Source organism: Battus philenor, unplaced genomic scaffold (assembly GCF_028537555.1).
Source record: "Battus philenor isolate CCGP_79_NKW_IND1 unplaced genomic scaffold, ilBatPhil1.0.hap1 SCAF_19, whole genome shotgun sequence".
NCBI classification, from domain to species: domain Eukaryota; kingdom Metazoa; phylum Arthropoda; class Insecta; order Lepidoptera; family Papilionidae; genus Battus; species Battus philenor.
In genome coordinates, this window is record NW_027181681.1 from 5,231,561 (window position 1) to 5,258,773 (window position 27,213).

The 27,213-nt window shown below is 33.4% G+C and overlaps 1 protein-coding gene across 4 annotated transcripts in view; it reads right to left on the reverse strand.

Moving 5' to 3' along the window:
* retn (retained) overlaps window positions 1-27,213 on the reverse strand; it is a 154,714-nt gene that overhangs the window by 46,898 nt on the left and 80,603 nt on the right. For all 4 annotated transcript variants that reach the window (XM_068764301.1, XM_068764299.1, XM_068764300.1 and 1 more), the window contains one exon: window positions 7,330-7,402. In XM_068764301.1, the coding sequence (XP_068620402.1) occupies window positions 7,330-7,402 (73 nt within the window). The remainder of the gene's footprint in view (window positions 1-7,329; window positions 7,403-27,213) is intronic.

Here is a 27,213-nt window from a genome sequence, read left to right on the forward strand (position 1 = left end):
TTAAAAACTTACAAGCTACTTACATCGCGTCAACAAGAAGTCATATCAAGTCGTTTGCCATTAAACGAGCCGGCGACTTCTACCCTACTCATTCATTCATTCGTTGTACGTAAACATAGATAGACGTTTTCGGAGCTTCTGTCTCCGTGGCCCGAACCACAGGAGGTAGCGTTTCAAAGCGTTATTTGCGTGTTAAAAGTATTTTATATTTCGACTTCATAACATAACAAATAAATTAACTATTGTAAAATTTGTAAAAAAAGTATAATAAAGACATTCCCCGAGTTATTAGATTTTTGGAAAAGGCAACCACTCGGGATTCAAACTTCGAAAGACACAAATAAATTCCTAAATTAATACCCCAAAAATTTACCCACTTGGAAAAAAATATTGTTTATTATTTACTGTCATAAAAATATAAAAAGTATTAAGTTGTAATAATTACATAATAAAATTCCTTTTTTATCCTTCTATATTAGTTTTGTGAAAGAGTACTGTTAGTTTTTTGTTCATTTTGCGTTCAGAAATGTTGTATACAGCATGATTACATTGTACGAGACGTTTTAGAAGTCATGTAAGTTTTAGCGTAACAGCCAATTTCCTTAGCTTTAAAATCTTATTATTAAAATGATAAAAATTTGAGTTAACTGTTTCAATTAAACAAAAATGTTTCATTTCATCGTAGAATAACCACCTGCATAGTATATCGTCTGCCGCTTAAAATAATATTGATGCTACAAGTTCGTAACTTGGACAGCGACTGGGCGGTTCGACCTGCATGACTGGCGTTATTTGGTCCGTTATTGGCGCAAGATGACCGTCACAATGTTTTGGTAGTGTCTTCAGTCGTACGCCAAGTAGTGCGATGTGCAACCTTTAAATATAGAGCCATGATAAAATGTCTTACAGTTGGATAAATAATTTATTCATAAAATCACAAACTTGTTATTGTTTTTACAAGAGGGTCGTAAAGGCAACTCTTCCTTTTAATGTTTTAAAACATAAATAATATATTAAAAATATACCTATACAGATCTTTTGGTTTTATGTAACGCACCGGTAACGCACCGCGACAATAATTCCCTAACGTTTCGGTACGGCCGTCATCAATCTTCTCCCTTGTTCCAATCGCATCTCGAGCGCGCGCATCATCAATCCCGAGTTATTTAAAGCGAGACGCGACGACTTTGACAATTAAACGTTAACGTCAAGCAAGGCCACGTGTAGTGATGCGAAACTTACTACAGCATTTTGAAACCTTCTACAAATATCTTATCGAGAAAACTTAGATATCAATTGTCATTTTACAGAAACGAATCATTTGGCTATAAAGTGCTGGAGTTGAGACCAGACAAGCTAGCGCAGCAAAGGACGTATACGTAGAGAGACGACGTTGTTGAAGTCGTCGGTAGACGCTGGGTTCAATCTACTTCCTTCCAATTGCTTTTATTGGAAGTCTCTGGGAAGGTACAGCAGTGGATGTCTCACGGCTGGAGTTATTATGATAATAAACGAATGATTAGAACCGCAATAAAGGAAATACAGGCTGCTATTAATATATATATATATATATAAATAAAATATTCCTTGTTGCTAACAAAACACGAGAAGGAGCCATCCTTTTATTTGTCTTTTTTTCACAAAGTTTTAACGAACAGAAACAGAACAGAAAGTGCCCCACAAACAAAATTGTGATCGATAATATTTGACTACAATCACTACAAATGCTAAAAAATCATGTTAGAATTATCTTTGGTTTATCAGTTTTTATCTAAAATGCTGTAATGTACGAAATTAAAAATAGTTTTTTTTTACTACCCGTGTAAATTCATCACTTTGAAATAGGTTTTCTTTATTCATTTTATTTTCTAATAGATTGCGTCAGGCCGATAATTTTTTAGGAATACCAAGTTTAATAGTGCAACTGGTATAAGATTATCTAACGATACCATATTCCAGAACAGACAGAAGGAATAATCTTTAAACGTTATTACAATAAAATGTTTTTTACATATAATTTGATATCATTACGCCGGGATGGGGCTAATCAATCAAGTTTAAATTAACACTCGTCGCAACTAAGAGCTAAAAACAGACGAACAAATGAGCAAAGGTAAAGCTCGCTCCGAAATCGAATTAACCGTGAGCCAGTTTAAAACACCAATTAAACCTCCAACAAAGGCTATCTTCAATGAGAAATAAAAAAAAGTGATAGATCAACTCTTTAATCTAATCTATGTCCGCAATTACACAATGAAATATGAACTTTATTTTTATGAAATAAGACTTAAATCGCTTTATGCAATCATCGTTGGAAATTTGAGAAGACTGTTGGCACAACATCTCGTATCGATTAAACAGATAATTAATCACGGGAAATGAATCCGAATGAGATGTTATTAGTTATAGCGAAGTCGCCATTAACAAGTGAAACAATGGGCGAGCAGTTCACAGGCTGATCGCTTACAGGTGATCCGTAACATATTGGACAATATTAAAATTGGTTAACATATTCATGATTTTATAAAAACCTCTCTAGTGTCAGCTGATTACCATAATATTAATTATAAACCAGTTAAATATTTGATCATACTTTTATAACTTGGTTCTTTTAGAACACAAGAATTTTGTTAATAAAAAGTATTTAGAATAAAAGAATTTTATTCAACAATTAAAAAGCTTTACCGTGTGTTCAAAAGAAGATAACCTATTTATTATTTACGCACATATATTCAAATTAATTAAAATTTGTGAATTTTAAAACAAATGTTTTTTCTAATTTAAAAGAACAGATTAGATTTTTATCTATAAACATTGCACTGTGTATTCGAGTATGCAACACATAACAAAAATAAGAATTATCACAAATACATCAATTTATACAGACGTGCATAAAAGTTTAATAATAAATAATTAATAAAATATGAAAAGCGTTAATAATAATTTAATTATCTTTGTTTTAAATATCATGCTGTATATAGGAGAGGACGGCGTCAGACCGATAGCCGATCAATCAGCTGTTAACAAGGCGATCACGTGGTAACACGGTCTACACTTACGCTTTCTATTTCTACAAAACAACTATCGAGTTCTAATATACAATAAAATTTCTAAAATTAGACATTTATTAAAAGTCAAATATATATAGTTTTACTAAGCAATTATGCACGTCTTATCTTTATCAGTCGCAATAACCGAGTGATAAAGACAACGCTCGACATTCTTATGATCGATGTGCCAAATCAAATGCCGGGTAATGTAACCGTACACTTATGAATAATGAAGTCGCAGTTAATAATATGCCTACTTTAATAAAAGGTATTATCTTTAAATGCATTTGAGCGATCTTCACCGTCGCTATTTGTATTTCAAAACTTTGCTTAGGATTGTTACGTCATCAGGAGTGTTAAACGAAGGTAAGAAAACAATTATTTTTATAAATATCTATCAAACTACCCATAATTTAACAATTGTTTAAACTATTGTATTAGGTTTGTTCTAGTGTCAAATTTATAATTTTAAAAGTAACAGTTGTAGCTGTCACATATAACAATAGATATAATAATGAGATATGTCGGAAAATAAATAATTAAATACATCGATAATCAAAAATTCCAATCGATGATAAAGCTAGCTAATCGATAATGGAACCACCCACCAAGTTAGGTATCCTGCACCTTAATTAGAATTACCATAATCGTTTGTCGATGTCTTTAAACAGAAAAGCATGTGCCCGTGATTGATTAAAAATAAAAAAGGCCGTATTGCTTTTAATCTGTTTTTTCAAAGCGAGACGAAGACGGAGTGTGGTGAAGGCGCTGGGCGTGGCAGGCTAACTTTCATTACTCACGAGCAATAATAAATGATAAAACATTATTAATACGCGGAGATCCGGCGGAGTGATGGCGGCTCATGTGCGAGGATTAACCTGCCTCGAATAAATTAATTCTAACTAATTAAAACTTGATGTTTACTATGACACGAGGGTATAAAATGGTAATTATCTCGGATCGCCCTAAGCAATACAAAGCAATTTTTTAACCTTTAAACTATTTATCTCTTATATAAATGTTCTTTCCCAGATCATCATCAATCTCTTCTTTTATTTACTTTATTGATTTGAAAACAATTTCGACTTCATAAATTATTTTTTATTTAGTGTTAATACACTGTAGTTTAAACGCAGCAAAGTTTCTATTATTACTAAAGCCAGGATCTTTATTGTTATTGGCAGGTACAGTTTGACTCCAAAGCTTTAAGGCCCTAGCAGTAAGACCCGATGTTCTGTGAGTTATGTGGCCTCCCACTGGCAGTTCATGTTGCGAATCTAATTCAATTAAATTCAATCTTGAAGAGAAATTTCGAGTATAGCTCTCTCCAGAGTTAGTAAACGTCTAAAATCTCAATACGGTGATACACCACAAGTACGCGGTGGGCATGACTGCTATAGCTGCCGTACCAGTTAGATTATTAAAAAAAAGAAGAGAGAATCGCAACTCCATCAGTTCGCAAAAGACGAATTTGAACAGCCCTACAAGGCTAACAACAGATTTAACATCCAGAATACAGACGTAACTCCACGAAAAAGGCAGCGATAATATGTTAGCATTGAATTAAAAAAAAACGGAACAATAAATCTTGCACATCACTACTCCGTGAACAGATAAGAAATCTGTGAAATAATAAGAAATATATATAATAGTCTAATATATGTTATAGTCACAAATTAGTTCAGTAATGTGCACGTTTGCGAAATAACGGCATGATTTCATCTGAAATCGATCGTATTTAAGACGCGAATCGATTAAAAAAAAACAAAAGATTAATTTCTCGATGTTATCAAGTCGCGCGTAATAATAACCAGAAGTTTGTTGGCCACGGCCGGAGGTGATAAATTGAATAATAATTTATTTCCAACGAGATAAGCCGAACCCGTTCCGATCGCAAACCACAACACTCAACATTAAGGGCAAGTTTTACACCGTTGTGTAAGGCCACGACTATCTATTCAATATAATCTAATTTATCAGTTGTATGCTATGAATACAATAAATGTATTTATGACTACAGACTTTAAATTGATTTGTGGTAATTACGAAACCCATTAGATAATTACAGCTTCCGGTGTTAGAGTAAATATTTATGGCTTCACATAAATTAGAAAATATTCAAGGAATTTTAGTTAAATAATTAAAAATATGCAAACGATTAGTAGCTTGAAGAATTGCTCTTCTGAACTGGCAGCGAGCAAAGCACATTGCTCATGCAACTGATGGCCGTTGAGGCCGAAAAATTCTTAAGTGGCAACCACGAAGCGGGCGACGTGGCGTAGGTTTAGCCCACTACCCACTAGTCTGGCCGACGACATAGTAGAGATCATGAGGAGTCGCTACGTACGTGTAGCAGAAGACCGATCGTGGCGATCGTGGAGATAGTGGACAACTGGTGGCTGATATGATGAAGTTTAAACGGATTATTCTTTTCCGTAACAAAATTTAAAAAAAATCATAATAAATTGATTTTAATATTAAATTATATTGTTTAACTGTGTGAACTGCGCTGCTATATTTTGTTTCAATTATTACTTAGCAATAAACCTTCGAGCGTGAACACTAGCGCCGCCCTACACACCGTTGGTGTTATTAAGCAATTGGAACACTTCCACACTATCAGATATTAAATTTATCAATATACTATTGTTATTTTAAATCGAGAATACAAATTTAAAGACCATATTGTCAGAATGAAAAAGAATGATAGATCTTATTTCATTGACTAACGCTGTTGCCCAAGTGGCATTTGCAGATTCCCCGGATGCGGGACGGGAGGGAGCGCAGAGGGCACTCGGCCTAAAACTTCTAATTAGCTTGAGGACTCCGAACTTCTTTGACCGACTTTGTCTTTTATTACCTGGCTAACAACTAACTCTTCGTGAAAAAAACGGCAGAAGTGGATCTTCTGCCATCTTTAAAAATAAAGATGGCAGAAGATCTACTTTCTTACGATCTACGTTATTTGTTATCAAAAGATAACAAATAAAAAAGTAAATCACATAAAAAGTAATGACCACGACAGCAAATAGTTTACTACAATTAGAACAAACTACGAATACTTGTTAAAACAACTGCAATACCGGCAAGCGTGCTTACATAAACCTAATATCGACCGCGTACCAGCCACGCAACAATAACTATTGATTTGACTAACGACTCGACCGTGCATCAACATCAACTGGATGGATACAGCGACATTGATGGCGCCATTTGCAACAGAGATCAATTAATGCGGAATAGGGATAGCATATCGCCTGCGCCACGTATTAGACAAGGTTGGAAGCATAGTTATCAATCACGTGCCCGCGCACGATCTCATCGCCCGAAGCGGTCGAACGATCTCCCACCTAATTATTTCTATTATGATATTTAAAACACAATGATTATCTGTGCAGATAGCGCTCTCTTGGCGAATTCCCACACTGACAGCCACTAACGTAGCAAATCCTTACAAATGACGTACATTACTGATAGTGTTTTGATTAATGTACTGTAGAATAAAACTCGAGAAATATGCAATCATTGTTTTTTATAGTTTCATATTACATCAATGATAGTTACAAGTAGGTTAAAAACCGATTTTCTGTGGTATATACAGGTTGGTTGACTATAGTTGAAATAGCTTTAATGTATAACTCACTGTCAATTAATGAATGGTACAGCTTATTTAAAAATCAATGGTTTCAGAAAAAGATTACTACATATTAAAATGAATTACTATTTGTCCCTACAGATTTTGTACCACCTGAAGTTATTGGCCTATTGCTGTAGCTGTAATTATTTAAGAATGATCACTTTACACAGGCTGATTAGAAATAGGTTTCAAAGATTCAAATTTTTTGTTGACAAAAAAGGTATGCATACACAATTTTAATTCGTCTACAACATGTAAAACAACTCCTGTGTAATTAATAATGATTTATCAATATTTCTTAAATAAAAAAATGTTTAAATAATTAGCTGTAAGATATAAAATTTATATCGACGTGTAAAGCAATCGTCAATCATTCATCGTCCTATCTCACGCCTGATCATCTCAATATAAAACAGTTTATAGTTGTAAAGATACCAACAAAATTTCGATCCATATCATACGACCAGTATACTTGAGCCCTTTATCTAAAGTTGAAAACACTGAACTGTGGTCAATTTAAGTTGGACGGTGGAATGGGCCGTTGGCCGTGAATTGTGCATTAGGGGCCGGTGATAAATTACAAGACATATCAATTGTATGGAATCAATCAAGACACGGCGAGGCGTACGTGTGGGAACTTACCGCGCTTCTGCATGAAGGAAAACAGGTCGTCGAGGAACTCCTTGCGCTGAGGATCGTCACTGATCTCGTACAACTGTAACAAACAAGGATCATTTTTAATTTCGTAATTGCTAATAGTCTTCGAGTTTATCTTGTCGACTAAAACATAATATATGTTTGAGGAAGAGAAATGTCACACTTGGTATTCAAGAAAGATGTCGTGTCGATGATGTATCATAACATATAGGTCGATAACAGTTTTTTTCACAACTATTTTTTTTTTTTGGAGTCTTGGTGCCTGAAGGTAAAAACAGTCCAATTAAATTGATTTAAGTTGTCTACCAGTAAAAATAATAAGAGTATCTAAAATATTTTACATCTTCTTCATTAGTGTAAGCAAGTTTAATTTGATGTTAGATAAGTTACCAAAAACCTTAGTCTTAACCACAAGCATTATCTGAACTGGAATTTTTTTTTACTTTCTCATATAAATTTTTGTCATTTTTGAAAAATTAGGTTGAATTTACGTCTATGCTAAGTATTGTAATTTCTGCAATTTATAAACCAATGGTTGTTTGCTATACATTCAGATAAGTTAAATCGTAGTCGTATAAACCAAAACCGAAAAGATTATAGTTAAAAAGAACTCAACTGGTGACCTGTTTATTAAATGTTTATTAGTTATTTATTTATTAGGGTGAATTATTTATTAAAAGCTTATTAACTACTATTTATTTGCAGTCGTTGCAACGATGATATTAATATTCCAGCTAGGAAGCGTAGTGCAGCAGCGTGCAGCGCCCACGTGCACCCGCATGTCCGGGAAAACGTAACCGTTTTAAAAAAAAAACTCACAATTTCTCATGCTCATGAATTAACCATCGGCCGCTAAATAAATTGCGCAACGAGTTGACGATTACATACTTATGTCTTTACCCCCATAGACAACGGAAATTAGCATCGTTGCTTTATAAAAAGCTATCTTGCATAATAGCTAATAAGCTATCCTGTCGAACTTAGTACTCGACTTTCTATAACGAACACTGCAAGACTAATATTATCGATGGTATACTTTTAATCTAATGCTGACGTTCTTACCACGTTTGGTTTCGATTCACGTCAAATATTTGACAGCGAGGGACTTGTTAACATACTCTGCGGTTTTTATGAAAAGGAAGTGTTGTTTTTGCCGAAATAGTTAAGCCGTCTCTTAAGTTTTGCTATTAATAATACGGATTTTGTTTTTACTACTAACGAGTAACAGAAAAATAGGTATAATATTTTATTGTCATGATTAGTCTAAAATCAAAATATGTTTATTAATACCTAAATAGAAACATTTTGTTTAATTAACAATGACATCGGTATGTTTGAAATTGTTTGATAAATAAATGCCTGTAAAGAATTAAATAATTAACTTGTAGTGTTAAAATCAACCAAGTTTGTTGTACTCTTGTTAAATACACGTTCAGAAACCTAATGGTTTTATTTTACGTTTAAGAATGTGCGAATGTTTGAGGATGAGATGAAGTGTGATGAAGATTTTAGCTTATACTAAATAAGGTCTTTCTTGCATTATATGGATTTGAAAATTAACTATTGATTTCGTTAATTAATTTTTTAAAATAAAATTTAATAAAAAAATGGAATTTGAGTTTGATAGATTGACAAGAGTAGGCTTATATCCACAATTAGTGGATTAATTTAAAAGAAATGTATGTCGTAGAGGCTTGGAAAATTATATAGTCAAATATATACGAGTAATATATACAGTTAATGTATGGAGGCGGCAATCAGCCACCCCATAGCGCCGCGTATAACTGCGAAGTGGAATTGTAACAATATCCGGTTTTTAAACGCACTTTGCAATTTAAAAAGCAGATAGAGTGCCTTATCAGCTGCACTCAGACGGTTGATTGGTCCGACGTGTAATGGCGTAGTCTCGCTTGAAGGCCTACTGCGTCTTTATTGCCTACAAACCTATGTCCTATACAGGATGACTGGTAATAGGTGTAAAAGTTTTTGAAGAGACAATGTATAGGTCTATTACATTAAACAAGAATGATGATAAAATGACAGCTAGATGAATGTATTGAAAAAATTAAATTACATCCATGTCGCCACGTTCAAAAACTATGATCAGCTTAAATATGATTAGTTCCTTAAAAATTGTTATTATCTCTTTGGTCTTAATGAATCGATTTAGGAGTATGTTTTTTTTATTATTCAAAACATTGCGTTTAATTCGTTTATTACCTCGTTTGACTAAGTTTTGTGCATGCCAATTTTATAATTATAGTAAACGGCGAATTAATTATTTAGCAGTACAACAATGCTTTCCAGTAATATTTGAAAAAAAAAACTCCGCAGTATTTTTAGACGAAACGTTCAGTAAATAATAGTGAAAATATTGAAGTCTCCTAAAAGCCAATAGCGGATATACGAGCAACCAAGATGAATAACAGTGACGTCACAAGGCGGACGGACTATACGACTCGCTCCAGAACGGGCGAATGTGTTCAAAGACAGCGTCATAGTTACGGTGTCGACGATCAAACAGACGACTATTTGCATTGGCCGGACAATTACATCGGAGCACTTAACGCCGAGCAACTGGGCCGTGGAAACAACGAAACGCCATTTAACACTTCCTGTTTCCGTCTGATATATTTGTATAACGCCTCATTAAAGAGTCTAGGCGTTGGGCGCATTTGGAGCGTGCGAAAAGTAAGTTTCGCATTTCAGCGGGGAAACGAGGATATGACGTATCGATGAGCTTTTCTTTCAGAATGACAGACGCATAAATACCGCTATAAAACATAAGCCTGTTTTTTATACCTACCAATATTTTTTTTTTGTTTGTGAAGTAAAATACACTATTTATTTAGATACACATGCTTTTTAGATAAATGTACTTGGTCTTAGCATGTAAAAAATCTCAATTGAAAAATCCTTGAACATTTTACAGTCGAAAGTTATTAAATAATATAATATTGCGATGTCACATTATTACAAAGATGTTATGGAATCAAAATTTGAAATTACGAATGTAAAATGTTTTTTTTTTTTAAGTTACGGAACAACAATTTCGTTCATGTTATTTGTTAATCATATAAAGTAACTTTAATTAATATATTACAGAAAGTTATTGCATCGCTTTATTTTACAGCATTATGGTTTTAGAAATATTATACACCTTAAATCTATGATAAGATAAAAATCAATGAAAACTAGTTAAAGATTTTGAATTTGGAGGTTAGGAACTTTTACTGTTATGGGAAACAGTATTTTAAACAATAAGTGTTCAGATTTTACTTATTGGTCAACTCTTTTTAGTTACTTCTTTTAAGTTTTATAATCATATATAGATAAAAAGGCAAATGTCCGAATCTGATCTTAGTCCGCAAGTTAACCCTTGCGCTCGTGCGCGCTGCAAATGGACGCGATCGTTCGTAATTGGAACGTTCCATTTTTTCCCCGCGCTATCCGGCGCTAATCGAAAACGTTCTGGCCAGTGATTAATCGCGGGGGCGAGACCGAGCCCGCGCTGAGGATCGCGAAGATTGATGCGTGAGACGATCGCCTGTTGCCGCCATTACCGCCCGTAGCTCGCCTCCGTACTCGCTTCATATCGACGCTGATCGTCTAGTAACTATTTCAATGTGGGACAGTTTAATTGCAATCAATCTAATGTAATATTTCTCCGTATATTCACTGACTATAGAAATTTTTGCCTAATACCTATAATGCTACTTTAATAAAAAATTTTTAATTAAACTCAAAACCGATCTAACTATAAAAATTTAGAACTGTGAATTAGATATACATAGATTTTACATTAATTCATTTCATATATATTATCGGTTACATACATTGTAACTATTGACATTTTACATTACCATTTCTGATAACTTGCAGTGTTGATAGAAATTTATTTTCTTAAACTGAAGTAATAATTTTTTTTAATATTTTTCTAAAGTCGACTCTAATATTTTTTTTAAGAAATAAATATTATTATCTGTATGTTACACAATATTATATTCAGGTGGGTATTATCAGTTAAAATTTTATGTAAAATCAAAAGATGCTACATGGAAAAAGGTCGACGATAATACAAGGCTAAATAATGATGTGTGAACTTTACTTACGGGAAGATTCGTGGAGGATTAAGACTCGTGTACAATAGATAACGTCATTGGTCTTAAAGTTTATTCGGTAGAAGTACACGATATATTATGCATTCCGTTGTCTGAGACGTCAATGAAGTAAAGTCGTTTTAACTGCTTGATGCGTTCACGAATTATTGTACGAAAATACAGGAATATTATCATAACAGGCCCAGTTGTTGTCGCCCACCGAGCCGTCAATATTTGAATGACAAAACTCAGCGCTAAGCCGCGTAATCTCCATTGTCGTGTGCCAATTACCGACTCTCCCCTTCCGCTTGAATAAATAAATAAATATTGTAAAACTTCACACTGCTCGATAATAATCCACAATACACGCAACGACAGTTCTATAGAATGTTCACGGGTGCAGTAGGTTCGCTCTGAACACTAACATATTTAACAAAGAAGCAGCAGTTCGGCCAGTTGTCCCATATTCAATCCCGTTCTTTGCTGATCACTACTGATAATTCAATGAAAGGAGATCGATCAAGCCGTTTATCTAATAAGTTCTTAAACGACTCGGCCATGATGCGTGGCGAAATATATATTATGATAATACATAATTTTATGATAAAACGGTGTAAAACATATTAAACGAGTTTAGACATAATCTCTGTTATCTATTATGATAGGCGTTAAAGCTTAATATAATTCAAGCAAAGTGATGACTCTGAAAAATGTTATATTAATTTAGCTTTTTCTTATCATATAATTGTTACGTTATATATTATTTCTAAAACTACTGACTTTCAGATAAAGATCAATCACAGGCCTCCCTAAAGATATCTATGGAGGGATATGCCATAATCGCCGCGCGGTTTGTGATTCGAAAGTTGTACTGTGATACACAGAGAACGCTGCTGTCCATCCTCTGGAAACTTGTTTAAGAGTAGTGGCAATCCAATATAAAATGTACAAATTGTGAATTATACAAGATTAATTCCAGAGATACCGCAACCTGCCACCATTAAGCACCATTGCTTAAACCTGCAGGATTAAATTACTTATTAGGATACATATCCTATAAACAATTACCTAGTATGCAGAGGCTTCATCGGTAATCTCGGTTGGGTCTTTTTATATAAGGATAGATATTTCACCTAACTTATTTAAGACTGCATTCTAATAAGTAATACTCTTTACCACAGAGTTATTCGTTACTGTAAATAGTAATGTACAAGCGTCTGTATTCATTGAAGAATGTGTAGAGAAGAAAAGCTGATCTGAAGAGATATAACATAGTACTCATCTGGATGGCAAGCGCAAGCGTGGTGCTGAACAAGATTCTGAATCTCAAAAGACACAGAATGAATAAAAGCTACAAACAATAAATTTCCAAATGGACAAGTCGAACGTTAATCGACAATAACACATAAAGTCAATTACATGTAACTTTCAATATTTAATTCAAAACGGTAGCATATTTTGAAAGAAAAGATAACGAAAAGGTTATTTACGAGTACGTTATAATTTAATTAAGTTATAATAACAATTCATTGTACCGATATTGAAGCAGGCTAAATAAAATGTGTAAAATTGGCAAGACTTTAAATGCTTGTCGCACGCCTTGTCGATCTATCACGAATAATATAAATCAAACGGTTTATTGTGATCCGCTCACGGGTCAAGGAGTTCCAGGCACTAAAATTGAATTAGACACACATTCAGGCAGCCCTACTCTGATAGACTATTGTATTCGAAGCTGAGATCAACTTACTTTATTCGATTTTATTGGTATAAGGGACCTTCGCTTGACGTGGGATTTACCATGAATTGAAATATAAAATACAAAGTTTTTCATTGCTCGTTGAGTACATGTATGTTGATTGATTATAGGTGTAAAACCTTTAGACAGGTAAATGCAATTTTATGCATTTGCAGTCAATTAATCAGTGGTACACCCTATCCAAAAATCAATGGTGTTTGAAGTAATTAATGTAGTAATAAAAAGCGTTTTCAACATTTAATTACTACAAATTAATTTTTTTATCTGTATTCTGTATTGTATTCTATCTGTCCCTACAGACTTTCTACTAGACTGAATTTCAAAGTTGAGAAATGAGGAATACATTTTCATCGTAAAAGCGTAGGTGAATCGGAGTGTTATTAAATAACTTTTTTGTACTGGCATCACGATTAAATACTTAAAATAGCTGCTTCAAAAAAAAAAACAATTAACGAAAAAGAAACTAAATTCGTTTTTTTTTAATTCTAATAGAAAAAGTAAATATTTGTTACAATTATGAAGCTGAGAATTAAGATAGCAAAGTATATCACACGAAATAACATTTTAAACGTCCTCTTGAACTTGACATTGGCGTAGATGCTAAACTACGCGAGCTTTGCCGCAAGACAATTTCAAATTGCTTGCGATAATTCACACTTGTAATATAAGGATCGGTTTATAAATAAACCACTCCACTTGGGCCCATAGGAACAAGCGAGACGGCGTTTATGGAAATACCGCAGATTTACACTTATTGAGTTTACATCTAAATGTGTTGTGATGAATTCGCCGGCCGGAGCAAGCATTACCTGTTTCATTAGTACTTTGCAGTATTAAGACGAGTGTTGTGAAATATATCGTTTTACAACACGATAATGTATCAAATTTGACAGGTTTCACACGATAAAACTTCGCGCGAGGTTAACAAATATGTGAGTAATCAATCTTGCTTTTATTAATTATTTTTTTTATTAAAAGTGGTTATGTCTGGACAAGTCTGCCACTGCCACTACAGACGAGCAACTCTTCGAGCAATATCGGAGACATTGATCTTTCTGCAAATCTACTTGTTTCTTATTCGACCTCGTAACGAAGTTCAGAGCATTCTTTTAAGGCCCTTCGTTAAAGACTACATATTGTAAATTAAGTCTTAACTCTTTACGTTTATTTGACGTGGAGATATCTAGGTATTTTTTTGTTAATTAATATAAACTGACGTACGGTTGTAATAGGTTGACGTACCCGCGTTTTGCACGTAGTTATTATCATATCGCATATCTTCGCCGGCTGCCATTCGGCTACCCCAACAATGTAACTTTTCCATCAATACAGTCGTAAAAACGACCCACCTTAATGTCCGATCGTGTGTCGTGGCGTCAGTTCGATAAGTCGACCTATATTCTAGCCAATCGCTATCGCGTATTGCAATTACGGATAATACGGCGAACGGTGGCGACGTTTTCGCGTCGTAAATAGCGAGCGATGATAACCCGCGATAGTTACGTGCGTTCGTTAACATGCGACGCAGGAAAGTCGCAACGCCCGTCACGACGCCGCCTTCCTAACCGTAAACGTGATTACGACGACCACGCTGCCGCAACGCACTTTATATCTCAAAATAGTTACCCTACATTATTAACGCTGTTGTCTAGTTTATTCACCTATACGAATTTTTATTCAACACAGCAAACATTTGTACATAGTATTACGAGAAAGTAATCATTGACATATGCTATATTCGCTTGTGATAATGTGTATTTTGTACAAAAATTTATGTTATGTGTTTATGTTAACAATTTTACTAAAACATTGAATTGGAAAAAGTCGCCACTTGCGAGGAGACCGCTCATTGTAATTCATCTTTTGTTTATTTCAACAGATTTCAATGCATATCTTTTATTGATGCAGAATAGAGAGTAACAAATTTATCTGATGGATACTGACCGAAGCAGCTGTTAAACGATCACATGAATTCAAAGCTAACTGTCAAACGAAAAAGTTTCGATCATCGTTATATTTTCTGAAACTTTTCAAGTTGCAGCTAAGTTTCCTATTTTTCTCATAAGAACCTTCTTCAAAGCATTAGAAAAATTATAAGAAAGATAAAAAAGGGGGCTTCGTTTTAAAAAAATGGCGTCACCAAAGTTATTTCTTAGTTCGTCGTCCTCGTCCCACTGCAAGGCAAAGGCTTCTCCTAAAAATATCTATGGGGGTTACACCATAATCGCCACGGCAGGTAGGTTGCTGATCTCAATGTGGTATAACGGTACGGAAAGGATGCCGCTGCCCACACTTGTATGTGAGCAGTGGCAATTTATATAATTAATGCACAAAGTGTGACTAATATAAGATTGTATCCCAGAAATTTAACCCGTTACCTACCGCTGGACTACCACTACTGAATTACTTAGTCACTTAAAGGTTAATCATATACTATGTAAATAATCCGAAATAAAATTGGGCCACAATTAAGTATTTAAAACTTAAACAGGAGAAGTTATGAAATAATTGCTCAGAACGAGAAATAAATATTTTTTCCTGTTAACTCGCAATTGCTTGAACTTTTGTATGGCTACCAAAATCGATTTCATTGAAGAATGAAATGACGTTTCAAAGAATCGATGTGGAGTGCGGGCGTTTAATTGTCGAGAGGCAGGTGCCAGTCCCACACAATTGTGTGCAGCACAGTTTTAACCGGAGTTGTAATGAGGTAAACAAACATGTGCTGTGCAAGACGTAAGTTGTAAGCGATAGCGGACCGGAGATATTGATTTTTATTTATTTTTTTTCAAATTTTAAACTCCGAACAGTATCCAAAATTTTATTCGTTATAACGCTTAATTGAACCATTTTAATGCATTTGCTTTTGGTTTTTCAAATAAATAAAATTTCTATAAGTTTGTGATAAGATAACTTGTCATGTCATTCATAAATAGAAAAAAAAATTCGATCTCAAAACATGATTAGTTCGCGCCTTTCAACGAATATGATTCATAAGACGTCCACTGCTTGACACAGGCCTCTCCGACATTTCCAATGAGATTAGCTATGAATATATTTTTTAACTAAATATTTATTCCCTCTCGCTATCTTACTAAGGAGTAAGAACTATTAAACATAAATGCTATTAAAATTAATAAAGATTACAGCCATATAAAAATTGCAAGGCAGCTTCTCCCAAAGATATCTATGGGGGTATATACTATAATTGCCACGCTTGACGGACGGGTTGGCGTCCGCGGTGTTATCTATGTGAACGCAGAGGACGCTTCTACCCCTTTTTGAAAACTTGTATAAATCTATTCAAGCAAAAACTTAGTGACGTTAGTGCAAAAAAATTTTTAAATTAATTCTTATACTCACTAACACCTAATTTAAAATATACTTTTCAACAAGTTAACGGTTACTAAGCAGCAAAGCTGTTTATTACTTCAATGTGTAATATTATGTTACACAATTATGTGATTATTTGTATGGAAGACCAGAATTGCGTAAGACCGGCCATAGTATTTCAATTATATTTTCTGTGATGATTTTGTATGACTTACTTTTCTGTTCATTGTTGAACGAAAATTAATTAATAAATAAAATAAATATATAATAAACGCTTATCTCTTATACCTTTGCAACTGACAGGTTAATTGTTATACGCGGCAGAAAATACAGGGCGTTGGCCGAGGAAACAAAGCCTCAATTGATACGAGGAAAGCCGTGTTGAAATTTAAGTGCCTTCGACGGATTTTAGCTAAGGGACCATTAGAGGGCATAAAGTACGTGTCGCTTATCATTACACAACAAGGTAAAATTTGATATCAGGTTGTGCTTAAAATCTCTTGTTCTGTCGAATTAAAAATGGATTTATTTTATAAATTATAATGCGTAAAGTTCGTAAACCAACATATTTTAAAACTTTGTTCAGAGAAGGAACAGAAAATATTAGAATGTGCATAAGTCCACAAACATATTTATATATAATATGTACATATAAAAAAAATCAATATAGCAAAAGCCTGTAGTCCTATAGAATTAAAATGTATCTATACCGCAATCTCGCTTCTTTACGTCATAACTTGCAGTGGAAGGTAGATCATGCTCCTTCGTTGTTAATGTCGCTATGAATTTTGCTTTACAACGATAATTGAAAATCAATGACAAATAAATATAAATAATCTCCGTACATTAACCTCGCTTATGGCGGCAAAGATCATAGATCATTTACAAGCTTGAAAAGTTATTTCACAATAATCTTCTCAATTTGTTTATGGGATTTATATTTATCATATAGAAATATTTATAGCCTATTTCAACGGTCACAAATGATCGAACTGAAGAGATTTTCTGTATTTACGATAAATTTTTAATAAAATTACATTGCTTTCGGTAATATGCTGGGGGTTATTTTTTAAGCATTAGATCTGACGACGTGGTTAAGGTTGTCGGAAGACACTAAATGCAGTCTACTACAAATTACTCTTATTAAAAATCTATGGCGACCTACGTCAAGCTGCCGATGTCGTTTGACTGAAATGATGATAATTCTTTATGTAATCACCTTCTCAGTCATCTTTTCTCTCTTTCATTTATGAAGGTCATTCCCGTCTTAAGATGACAAGCTGTCCTAACCTCTGCTTTTTCAAGGCAGTGGTAATAGTTAAGTTATTGTATGGGTAATAAAAGACGGAAGAATATCACTGGTCATTGCCCTAACTGGATAACTTACCGAAAATAACATTACCTAAATAAAATATATTTCATTAATAACATAGGAACACAATTACAGTTAAGCCGCTTGAAGGCGCTAAACGGGTTCCGTCCTGAAATGTTTGCGTACAAATTATAGTTAATTTTGACCTTACTGACTACGTTCTGTGATTGATTGACAATAGCACCATCGGCCACGACTTCGAGATAACTGTAATGTCGCGTGTCATCCAGATATACACACGCACTTTTTTATGTAAACTTCATAACTGTAAATTATTAAACACCGTTTTAAAATACATGGATACCATAATATAGTATTTTTAAGTATTAAAAATTATGGCCAAATACATATAGTATTAAAAAGATCTATCATATTTCAAAAGATTCTTTATAGATTAATGGATGTCCCGCCGAGTACTGCTAGTTCCATTCAAGTAGAAAATTTAAATGAATGTAACATATTTCAAAGGGATCACTTTGTTTATTGATTAAATGTGAAATAAATAAATTAATTGTGTGATCTGTAAATACTGATCCATGTTAGAATGATAATATAAGTTTGCAGTACGTGAATTGATAAATCCACGTATATCAAAGCAAACTGTAAACACGCAGTATCAATATTTATAACGTATTATAATAACCTTCTACATAGTATTAGGGCAAATTAAAAAGCTGAACGAAGTCTGTGAAGTAGTACTTCAGTAATAGCTTGTCAAAGGGAAATTGTATTATTTTTACATAAAGCTTGGAAATAAATTGCTCTAACTTGCATTATGAATGTTTGAGAAGGTGAGCACAAAAATCAGATTATGTTTGAACTCTTCTTATATTATGGCACCTTTCGAACGTACGAGGCTACGTACTCAATTTAAATGTAGTTTCTATCAAATACTTCTGTCGTACACAAACGATTACTGAAAATGATTCAAAGTCGATAATAATATAGATATAAAAATAAATGAATACAACTGTACATGTTTTAATCTCTCTAACCTAAAGTGTTTCCGTCAATACGAATTGTAATTTTGCAACGTTCTACGTAATAAAGTGATAGAAATACAAAAGCGTTATTAACAGTCGAACACAAAGTTTCGAGCATAAACCTCAAGTCAAATTGCAATCCCCTTGCAAACACATTTAAATTATTTGTAAGATAATTACGGACATGTATAACTATTATATTGCCAATTTACCGTTTCCTCGTAACATTGCAATACAGCCTGCGCTCACCAACCATTGTTTTAATCGAATATCTTTAATGAAATACGATGTTTTGTAGTTTCACCTTTCTTCTGTACAATGTAAGCTTTTTATTGTCCAATCTCTCGCAGTTAATTTTGCAAATCCATATTCCACTGCACCTCGATATTAAATACACAATTTATAATGCAATTGTTTAGTTTGATATGTATATATTAATTAAACAATTCAGATTCTACATATATATAGAATCTGAATTGTTTAATTAATATATTCTATATATACCAAACATCACATCGGGAGAGAGAGGCAAGTTACCACATTTATAATGTTTGCCTTTTATACCAACACTTCGAAAATTTTAGATACGAATTTTAAAATGATTTCTATAGTTTTTATATGAAAATCTAACTAATTTATTGCCAAGTCTAGTGAAAATCTTTATTTTTAGGACATATTGTTACGTGAATATGTCCTAGCAGTTTCTGACAGTTCTTATTGGAAATCTATCGAAGTTTACATCCATCTGTGGATGTCTTACAAGATAAGGACACGATATAAGATTATATATTGAGATTATATATATATATTGAGAATGGAGACCAGTAATGACCACGAAGTATGCTACAAATGCGATTAATGGATGACGACAGGAAGGTATCCAGCTGCAAGTGGGACTTCATAGTCAAAATCAGAAAAGTGGACAGATATGAATGAGATCTACAATAAATTTACAGCTTAACCACGTGCTAATAGGAATAAATAACATAGGCTGGTAATAAAAAAGTTAAGACGACAATAAAAAAAATTAGGCAAGTTAATGAAGGTTAATTATGAAAGCGAATCGTTTGAACTCTCCACACACCAAAGATTTCTTTCAATTAAGTTCTTTAAATATTTTTGGGTTCGTTTTAGAATACTAGTAACCATAGATAATTAAAGAACGTTATAACAATTATAATTAAAGTACATAAATAATAATAATTAGTTAACTTTTAATCAGTTGTAATTATCTGAAATACCTACTGTCCTATTCCCCCACTGTCGCGGCGTGCCAAACAAAGCCAGTGTCCGATGGTAGGTTTATTCCGGATAAGCAATCACGTAATCGGCAAAAACAATAGTTAGTGGCGGTCACCAACGCGTGCTCATAACTGGATCATTGAGTTACTAGAACCGCCCCATGATAAATATTGTATTATCTAAATCAATCTCATTAATCATAAAACAATATCAGCATCAATCTTGTTGTATAAATATGCAAATTATTGTTAACAATTTATTAAACATATTACAACATTTTCAGATTTTAAACTTTACTTCGTGCTTTAAATAAATTAATGCTAAATAAAATACTTTTAAAAAATGGCTTCGGCTGGGCGCCCATTGCACACTTGTAGTGATATCTGTAATATAGATTGACACAGACAGGTGAAGTACCTAATACCGCTACGTAGAAATTCTTTATTAATTACCTATGCGTGAGATAAGTATAATAGGATAGGATAAGAGATAAGATAATAGACAGTAGCTGTAACCACTGGAGTATTTTTACTTGCAATAATTTTATCAAAGAATTAAAAATTTACACCGTCAATTAATGTCGATTACGCCGACTTTTTTATTATGGCAACGAGGACTCGTTACCTTATATGTGTGAGCGCAGTTGACATTAACAATGCCACATCCAGCGACTCTATAGCACGACATCGCATCACTATAGAGTATACACAGAGTATACACGATTACACGCCCTCTCTTTGATCTCCAATTAGATGAACATTTTGGGGCATCGCATTATCTGCCCCGTGCATTGTACAATAGGGTGAGGGTGACGATTGCTCGTAGATAAATATGTTACGCGTTGACGTCCTTATGTTGAGGGCTAGAATGTTCTAGTCTAGAAAGTTTAAATCGTATTATTTTTTTTTATAATTAATTACTTATATATAATAAATTAAATAACGATAATCTATTTGTCAAAAGTTACTTCATATAAGAAAAAAAAAACAGGTAGATCCATAAACTAATTAGAATCTATTAAAAACGACAAATTTTAGTTTCTTTTGACTTGATTAGGACTAATCAATATTCAGTTCTTCTCTTAAAATTAAATATTTAATTTTAAGTTAATATATAATTAAGAGTCTTCCGCAAAGCGTTTTAAATTTTCGAAACCTCTAACCTGCAAAGTTCGCTGTAATTCTCCAGAATATACCTTATTTGACAATTATAAATAATCAAAATAATTATAAAAAGTTTTAAGTATACAACGTAGTTGTTTATGAGTCGCCAGGGCGGGCGCGCAGGGCGGCGTCTAATCTCCGCGCAAAGCCTCTATTGCAGACCGCAATTATCTGACCAGGATTAAGCGGCTTACATCCAATACTGTCGTCTTTCAATAAGCTACAGACGAATCTCGACAAATTAAACACATGCAACCATATTATCAGTTGTTTTATAACGTTATATTTATATTATGTAAAGGTACCGACGTAGTCAATGCAGAGGAAGTCGCCAGATCCAGGCAGCGCAAGACCAGAAATCTTGGCGATCTTTGAAGTGAGACATGATGATGAAGATGATATTTATATCATAATATCTGAATATATCCATTGTTGTTTAAATTACAGCTTAATACGTATTCCACAAAACAATCTGTATGTCGATAGTACTTCAAATATATTTTTTACTTAAAATAGTATTTATGAGAATATGCATCCAAAATAAGTGTAAAAACGAATTAAACTGTATATATATATATATGTTGTAAAAAAAAGTTGAGTTAAATAGAAAATCGTATTGGAAGACCTTATTCGCATGAATTTGACCGATAAATTGCACATTTAGAAGCTATTCACGACGCAGCTTTCTTTTCAAAATGTCTAAAGAATTGAATGAAATAGAAAGGAATATCCCGGAAAATTGAAAAAAAGGCTTTTTTAGTTTTACATCGTTATTTATTGAAGTATGATAGAAGTAATACGAAATCTGTAGAAGAATCATCGCCTTTTAAACATTACTATAAAATATAAATATTCTTATCGCTGGAATGATTTTTTTTTATTTTAATTTAAAATATTTGTTGATAATTGGAAAAATTAAGACTACCCTTTTTTGTTGCGTTAGAGAAAATCAAAAATTGTAACAGATCTTCACAAGAATAGTAATATTTATTAAAAACTTATTTATAATTGCTAATTTCATGGTAGTTATACATATTAAAAAACCAAATGCAGAGCAAAGATTCATGTTTACCTAGTTCAGTCAAATATATAATTTACACTGTGTACATTAATTATGTACGATTGCTTACAAATAAGTTTCAAGAGGATGAGTAGCAGCATCTTTTGCGTATCATGGTACCGTACTGCGATCGCCGAGCATGGCGATTATAGTGTATTCCCCATAGATATCTTTGAAGGAAGCCTACGCCTTGCAGTGGGCGTTTATGGGTTGAAACGACTAATGAAGATTACTACACTCACTTTTTTTTATCACTAATGCTACTAATATGCAGTAGGAAAATATAAGCTTTCGTTTTGGATTAGTGGTCAAAAAGCGTTTTTTTTTCATTCGCATTATGACAAAGGCAACGTGTGAATGCGTGCGGCAGTGACGGATAAGATGCTGCGATCGACTCGTGTCTCAGGCATTAGCGCCGGTCCGCCATTTCTACATGCAAACAGTTATTAAAGTAGAAACTATTTTATTAAATTGATTTAAAAAACGTCTTGGAAAATTTTTTATTGCGTTGTATATTTAATTATTTTTATTATTTGGACTACATGAAGAAAAGTGTGAAGTTATCTTATTTTGCTCACGTCAATGTTAACTCGAGCAACCGTAAACGACAGGCAAAATTTAGTTCCGCAAGAGACTGATTTTAAAAGAAACAAATAGATTAATAATCAAACTCGGAATAATTCTTACTTACAACTATTAAAAATTAAAAAAAATAGTTATTATTATTTAATGTATTATCTGCGAATAGCCAATCTGTTTTACTATCACTTGATTTTGACGCGCCGAAAATTATTTTTAATTAATAATATATCTCTTATATTTACGAAAATGAGTTCGATGTAATATGAAAAATGTATATTTAACTATAGTTTCTTTAAAACGTTTTACCAACGGGGATACTAATCAAAAAAATCAAAATACCATTTTCAATAATCTCACAAAATTAAGAAATAAATATGGTATAGGAACCCTAAGATTTTTTCAATTAGCGACTAATGCATTAAGGAAACGCGTCGCATTTCCCCGGCCCACTCAAACTAAATACGCACAAGGATTTTCACCGTGTAAGAGCCTTAATAAACACGCACCCACACATCGACACACGGTTTGCGCCAGTGCGCGTAGGTTATTCGCAGGTGTTGCAAACCGGCGGTCATCGCTCCCCGCTATCCGCACACACTCGCGCCTCGCTGCATGAAGTTCACACAGCGGGGATGGGCTCGACTCGGCGACATGCTAATTTCTTGGCCCGCGCAACAAACCTTTTCCTTTGTGCAAGTCGCGTTCAAGTGACGAGCGGCTTCAGTGTTTGCATTTGTTACAAATGTTACGAATTAGCTGGACGTCGCGACAATATTTACCTTAAGACGTCCATCACACATATTAATAAACAGTAAACAAGTTTTCGTGACGACAACTGCAAGAAATATCGTCTCTAAAGACGGTCTCAAACGTCCTCGTGCTTCGGTATCACCGATCACTTCTAAATTCACAGCTCGAATAGTAATAACACATGTAATATCATATTTCAGAAAATAAAAAATTATGATATGCTATTTACTGTTACTGTATTACATAGGATGATTGGTTGCATGTAAAAGCTTTAAAAGAGTGAATGTATAGCTCATAAGTCAACAAAAGAATTGTAGCCTTTACACCTTTTTCCAATCATTCTGTATAAAGTTAACTCTGAAATATTTAACATAATTTTTTCACATTGGAATGCGACTATTTGTTTTTGCATTGTGTGTATCCTAAATTAATTGACAGAAAATAAGTTACACTGCCCCCTTTTTAAAGCTCATATAACTTTATCAAATATATTTTTCTTTATCCTGCGCAGCCTACATCCAGCAGCTTCCAGTGACCTTTACTATGTTATCGCTCTACCTAATGGGGACCTCTACCCGCGCCACGTCTACCGGCTCGTGGTTGCCACTCAATAACCTTTCAGCCCTTACAGCCATGGGTTGCACGAGCGATGTGCCTGGCCCAATTCCATTTCAAATGAGCATTTCTTCGAGCTACGACGGTGATCTTGTTGCTTCTACGGATCTATTAATTCTGTTTCGATCTAGCAGTGAAACTCCAACCATAGCTCTCTCTATTCCTCTGTGGGTGACCTTGAGCCTTTTTATGAGGCTTTTAATATTATATCTAAACTCAACATTACGAAATATGAATAAACCTTATCTAATAAAGTTCAGCTTATAATTACACATATGTATACGTAAATCTTTTACTAATAAAATCGTTAGCAGTAAAAACTTTAAATCGTAGACGACTGATAAATCAACACGGATAAAAAGGTCTCTAATCCGATGGTTACGATAGGAGCCGGTTATAAAATCATCCGTTTCACGCATTATCCGGTTATAAAACGGTGGCGGCTCGTAAAGATAATCGGAGTGAGTGTGATTGACCACCCCTTGACGTCGCCGAGTGCCACAATAAAACGCGCGCCAACATCGACAACTTACAAAATGATTTTTATAAAGAAATCTTTTTGTAACATCAACATGTTGTATTTTCTATTATATTAAACTTAAATTTTATTTATCGCCATGTTTTTGGAATATAATTTGCTGATTAATGTCAGCCATAGAACGTCTAAATTTTTTTGTTATTTTCTTTAAAAATGGTTGAAAGCTGCCTTCATTCAGCATCTTTTGCAAAGCTTTACCTAGTCGTCTGTCCAACTTATTCATTCTAAACTGCGCTTGCTAGTGCGTGGTCTCTAGTCCAGAACCTAATGGATCCAGCTGTTAAATGTTCTGTACGCTATATGCATGCCCTGATTAGTTACTTTTCAATCCTATAAAACCCTGTCTTCTTATCAGAGGAAATGGTAATTTTCTGATCTCTAAAGTTTCCCAACCGAACAAATAAAAACCGCCTAGTTAGTTACAGGGAGCTTATATATGCTGTCAATATATTCACAAATGATACTATTTTGGTGCGCTGTAACAAGAAATAAAATTTAAGTAGCGACATTGCTTTGTATAAAACACTGGAAAACCAAACATTACAAAACTCTAAGATAAAGTAAAAGGATCATAACCGCGGTAGTATCGGCACTGGCTACCAATATTTCAAAATTTTAATGACTAACATTACCTGTTCGATAGAAAATGCAAGTCAGGACTTGTCCCGAAATATTATTACAATATTTAGGTCAATGAATTTGAATGCAATAATACCGTATACTATTGTAATTGACGCAGATTTTGCAGCATACAGCATTAAAGGCTATATAAGCATCCCACTAATACGAACCTTGGCTTTGCTATTTCTATTAAAAAATATATAGCGCCAATAGTGACAAAAGAACGTTCCCATGCATCATATATTAAGCCTCCTCTATTAAGGTAATGACATAAATTTAAACAAATTTTAAACACGCTATAAATAACACAGATATACCACGAAACCGTGTCATTATAATCCGTATGATCGTATTAATTTCGTATCGCTTTATACGAAAACCTATAATTAAGATTCTCATAAAAAGGAACCCATAAGCAGATCAAATGTTTATAAAATAAATGCCTACTACTTTATAAATGAGTTCTTTGTCCGAATTACATACGAGTAAGACTTCTGGTGAAGCAATATTTGCGACTAAATATTAAGATATAGTAAATTAACAGGTTATATGTTAATTATATACCAGCCAATATATTACTTAATTAAGCTTATTGAAAGTACACAAAATTAATACGTTCATGACAAGTTAAATTAAGTCATTATATTTTCAAAAATACATATATGAATAAATGTCTGTTTTTTACACTTAAACATCTCTGTAAAATAAAGATTTATTTTTAGCATTATTACACTCCTTTAATTACGAAAGGTTTTCCAAGTATCCCTACATTTTGATATTTTACTACGGTTGTTATTTTCATTCTACATGCACATATTAATCTGCGGATCCTTTTCTAAACTTTCTTTCACTAGATAACAGCTGACTTTATTTTGTTTATGAAGTCAGTTGTCAATCATTGTGTGATAAAAACGCCTTTTGTGATAACACCCGCTCCTTGTACTTCATCTTTTACCTATTTCATCTTATTTTCTTTTAATGTGCTGAGTTGACGTGAAATAAGATTGAATAAATAAATACAATAGTAAAATCAAATTTATTCACTGATTGTAATAATAACAATTGTTTCCTGGAAGTCCAAATACAAAGCAATACAATACATTACAAAATAAAATGACCACGATAAGTCATTAAGCAGCAATTATTGTCCCTACCTAGGGATTGTTATTTCGTTTCTCGAAATACAAAAGTAAAATTTTGTTCCGAAATATTAAAACATTCCATTATTACAAAGATCTTTTGTTTATCGAACGGGCGATATCTAGAACAAATGGAGCTTATGTCCGTCGTTCTGTAGAATATTGTTAAATTTTATCTTAATCACCAACCCTTTTAAATCCACGTACAAAAGAATAATAAAACATTATAATGGTATATTAAATAAATGTGGGTATGTAAAGAAAAAGTATCCTTCAAGCTATGTGCCATAGTCATTGTAAGAAATATGATTAACGAACATTGAAAACAAACTTCGGTGTAAAAAAAAGGATGACGTTTAAAACGATATCTTATCCCAGAGAAAACAAAGCTTACTTGTTTCATAGTAAAAATATAGTCGCCAGTTTTAGGTTCGATTCTACAAATACCATAGTTTCTTGCCAAAATATTTTCATGATAAAAAAAATTTCTATCTTGCCACGAATTTTCTGATATTGTCGAATCGAATTTTATAACCACATATTTATTCATTAAAATTCATCATTGTTTAGTAAAATATAATTCAATCGCATTGTGTCTAATTCGTTACAAAC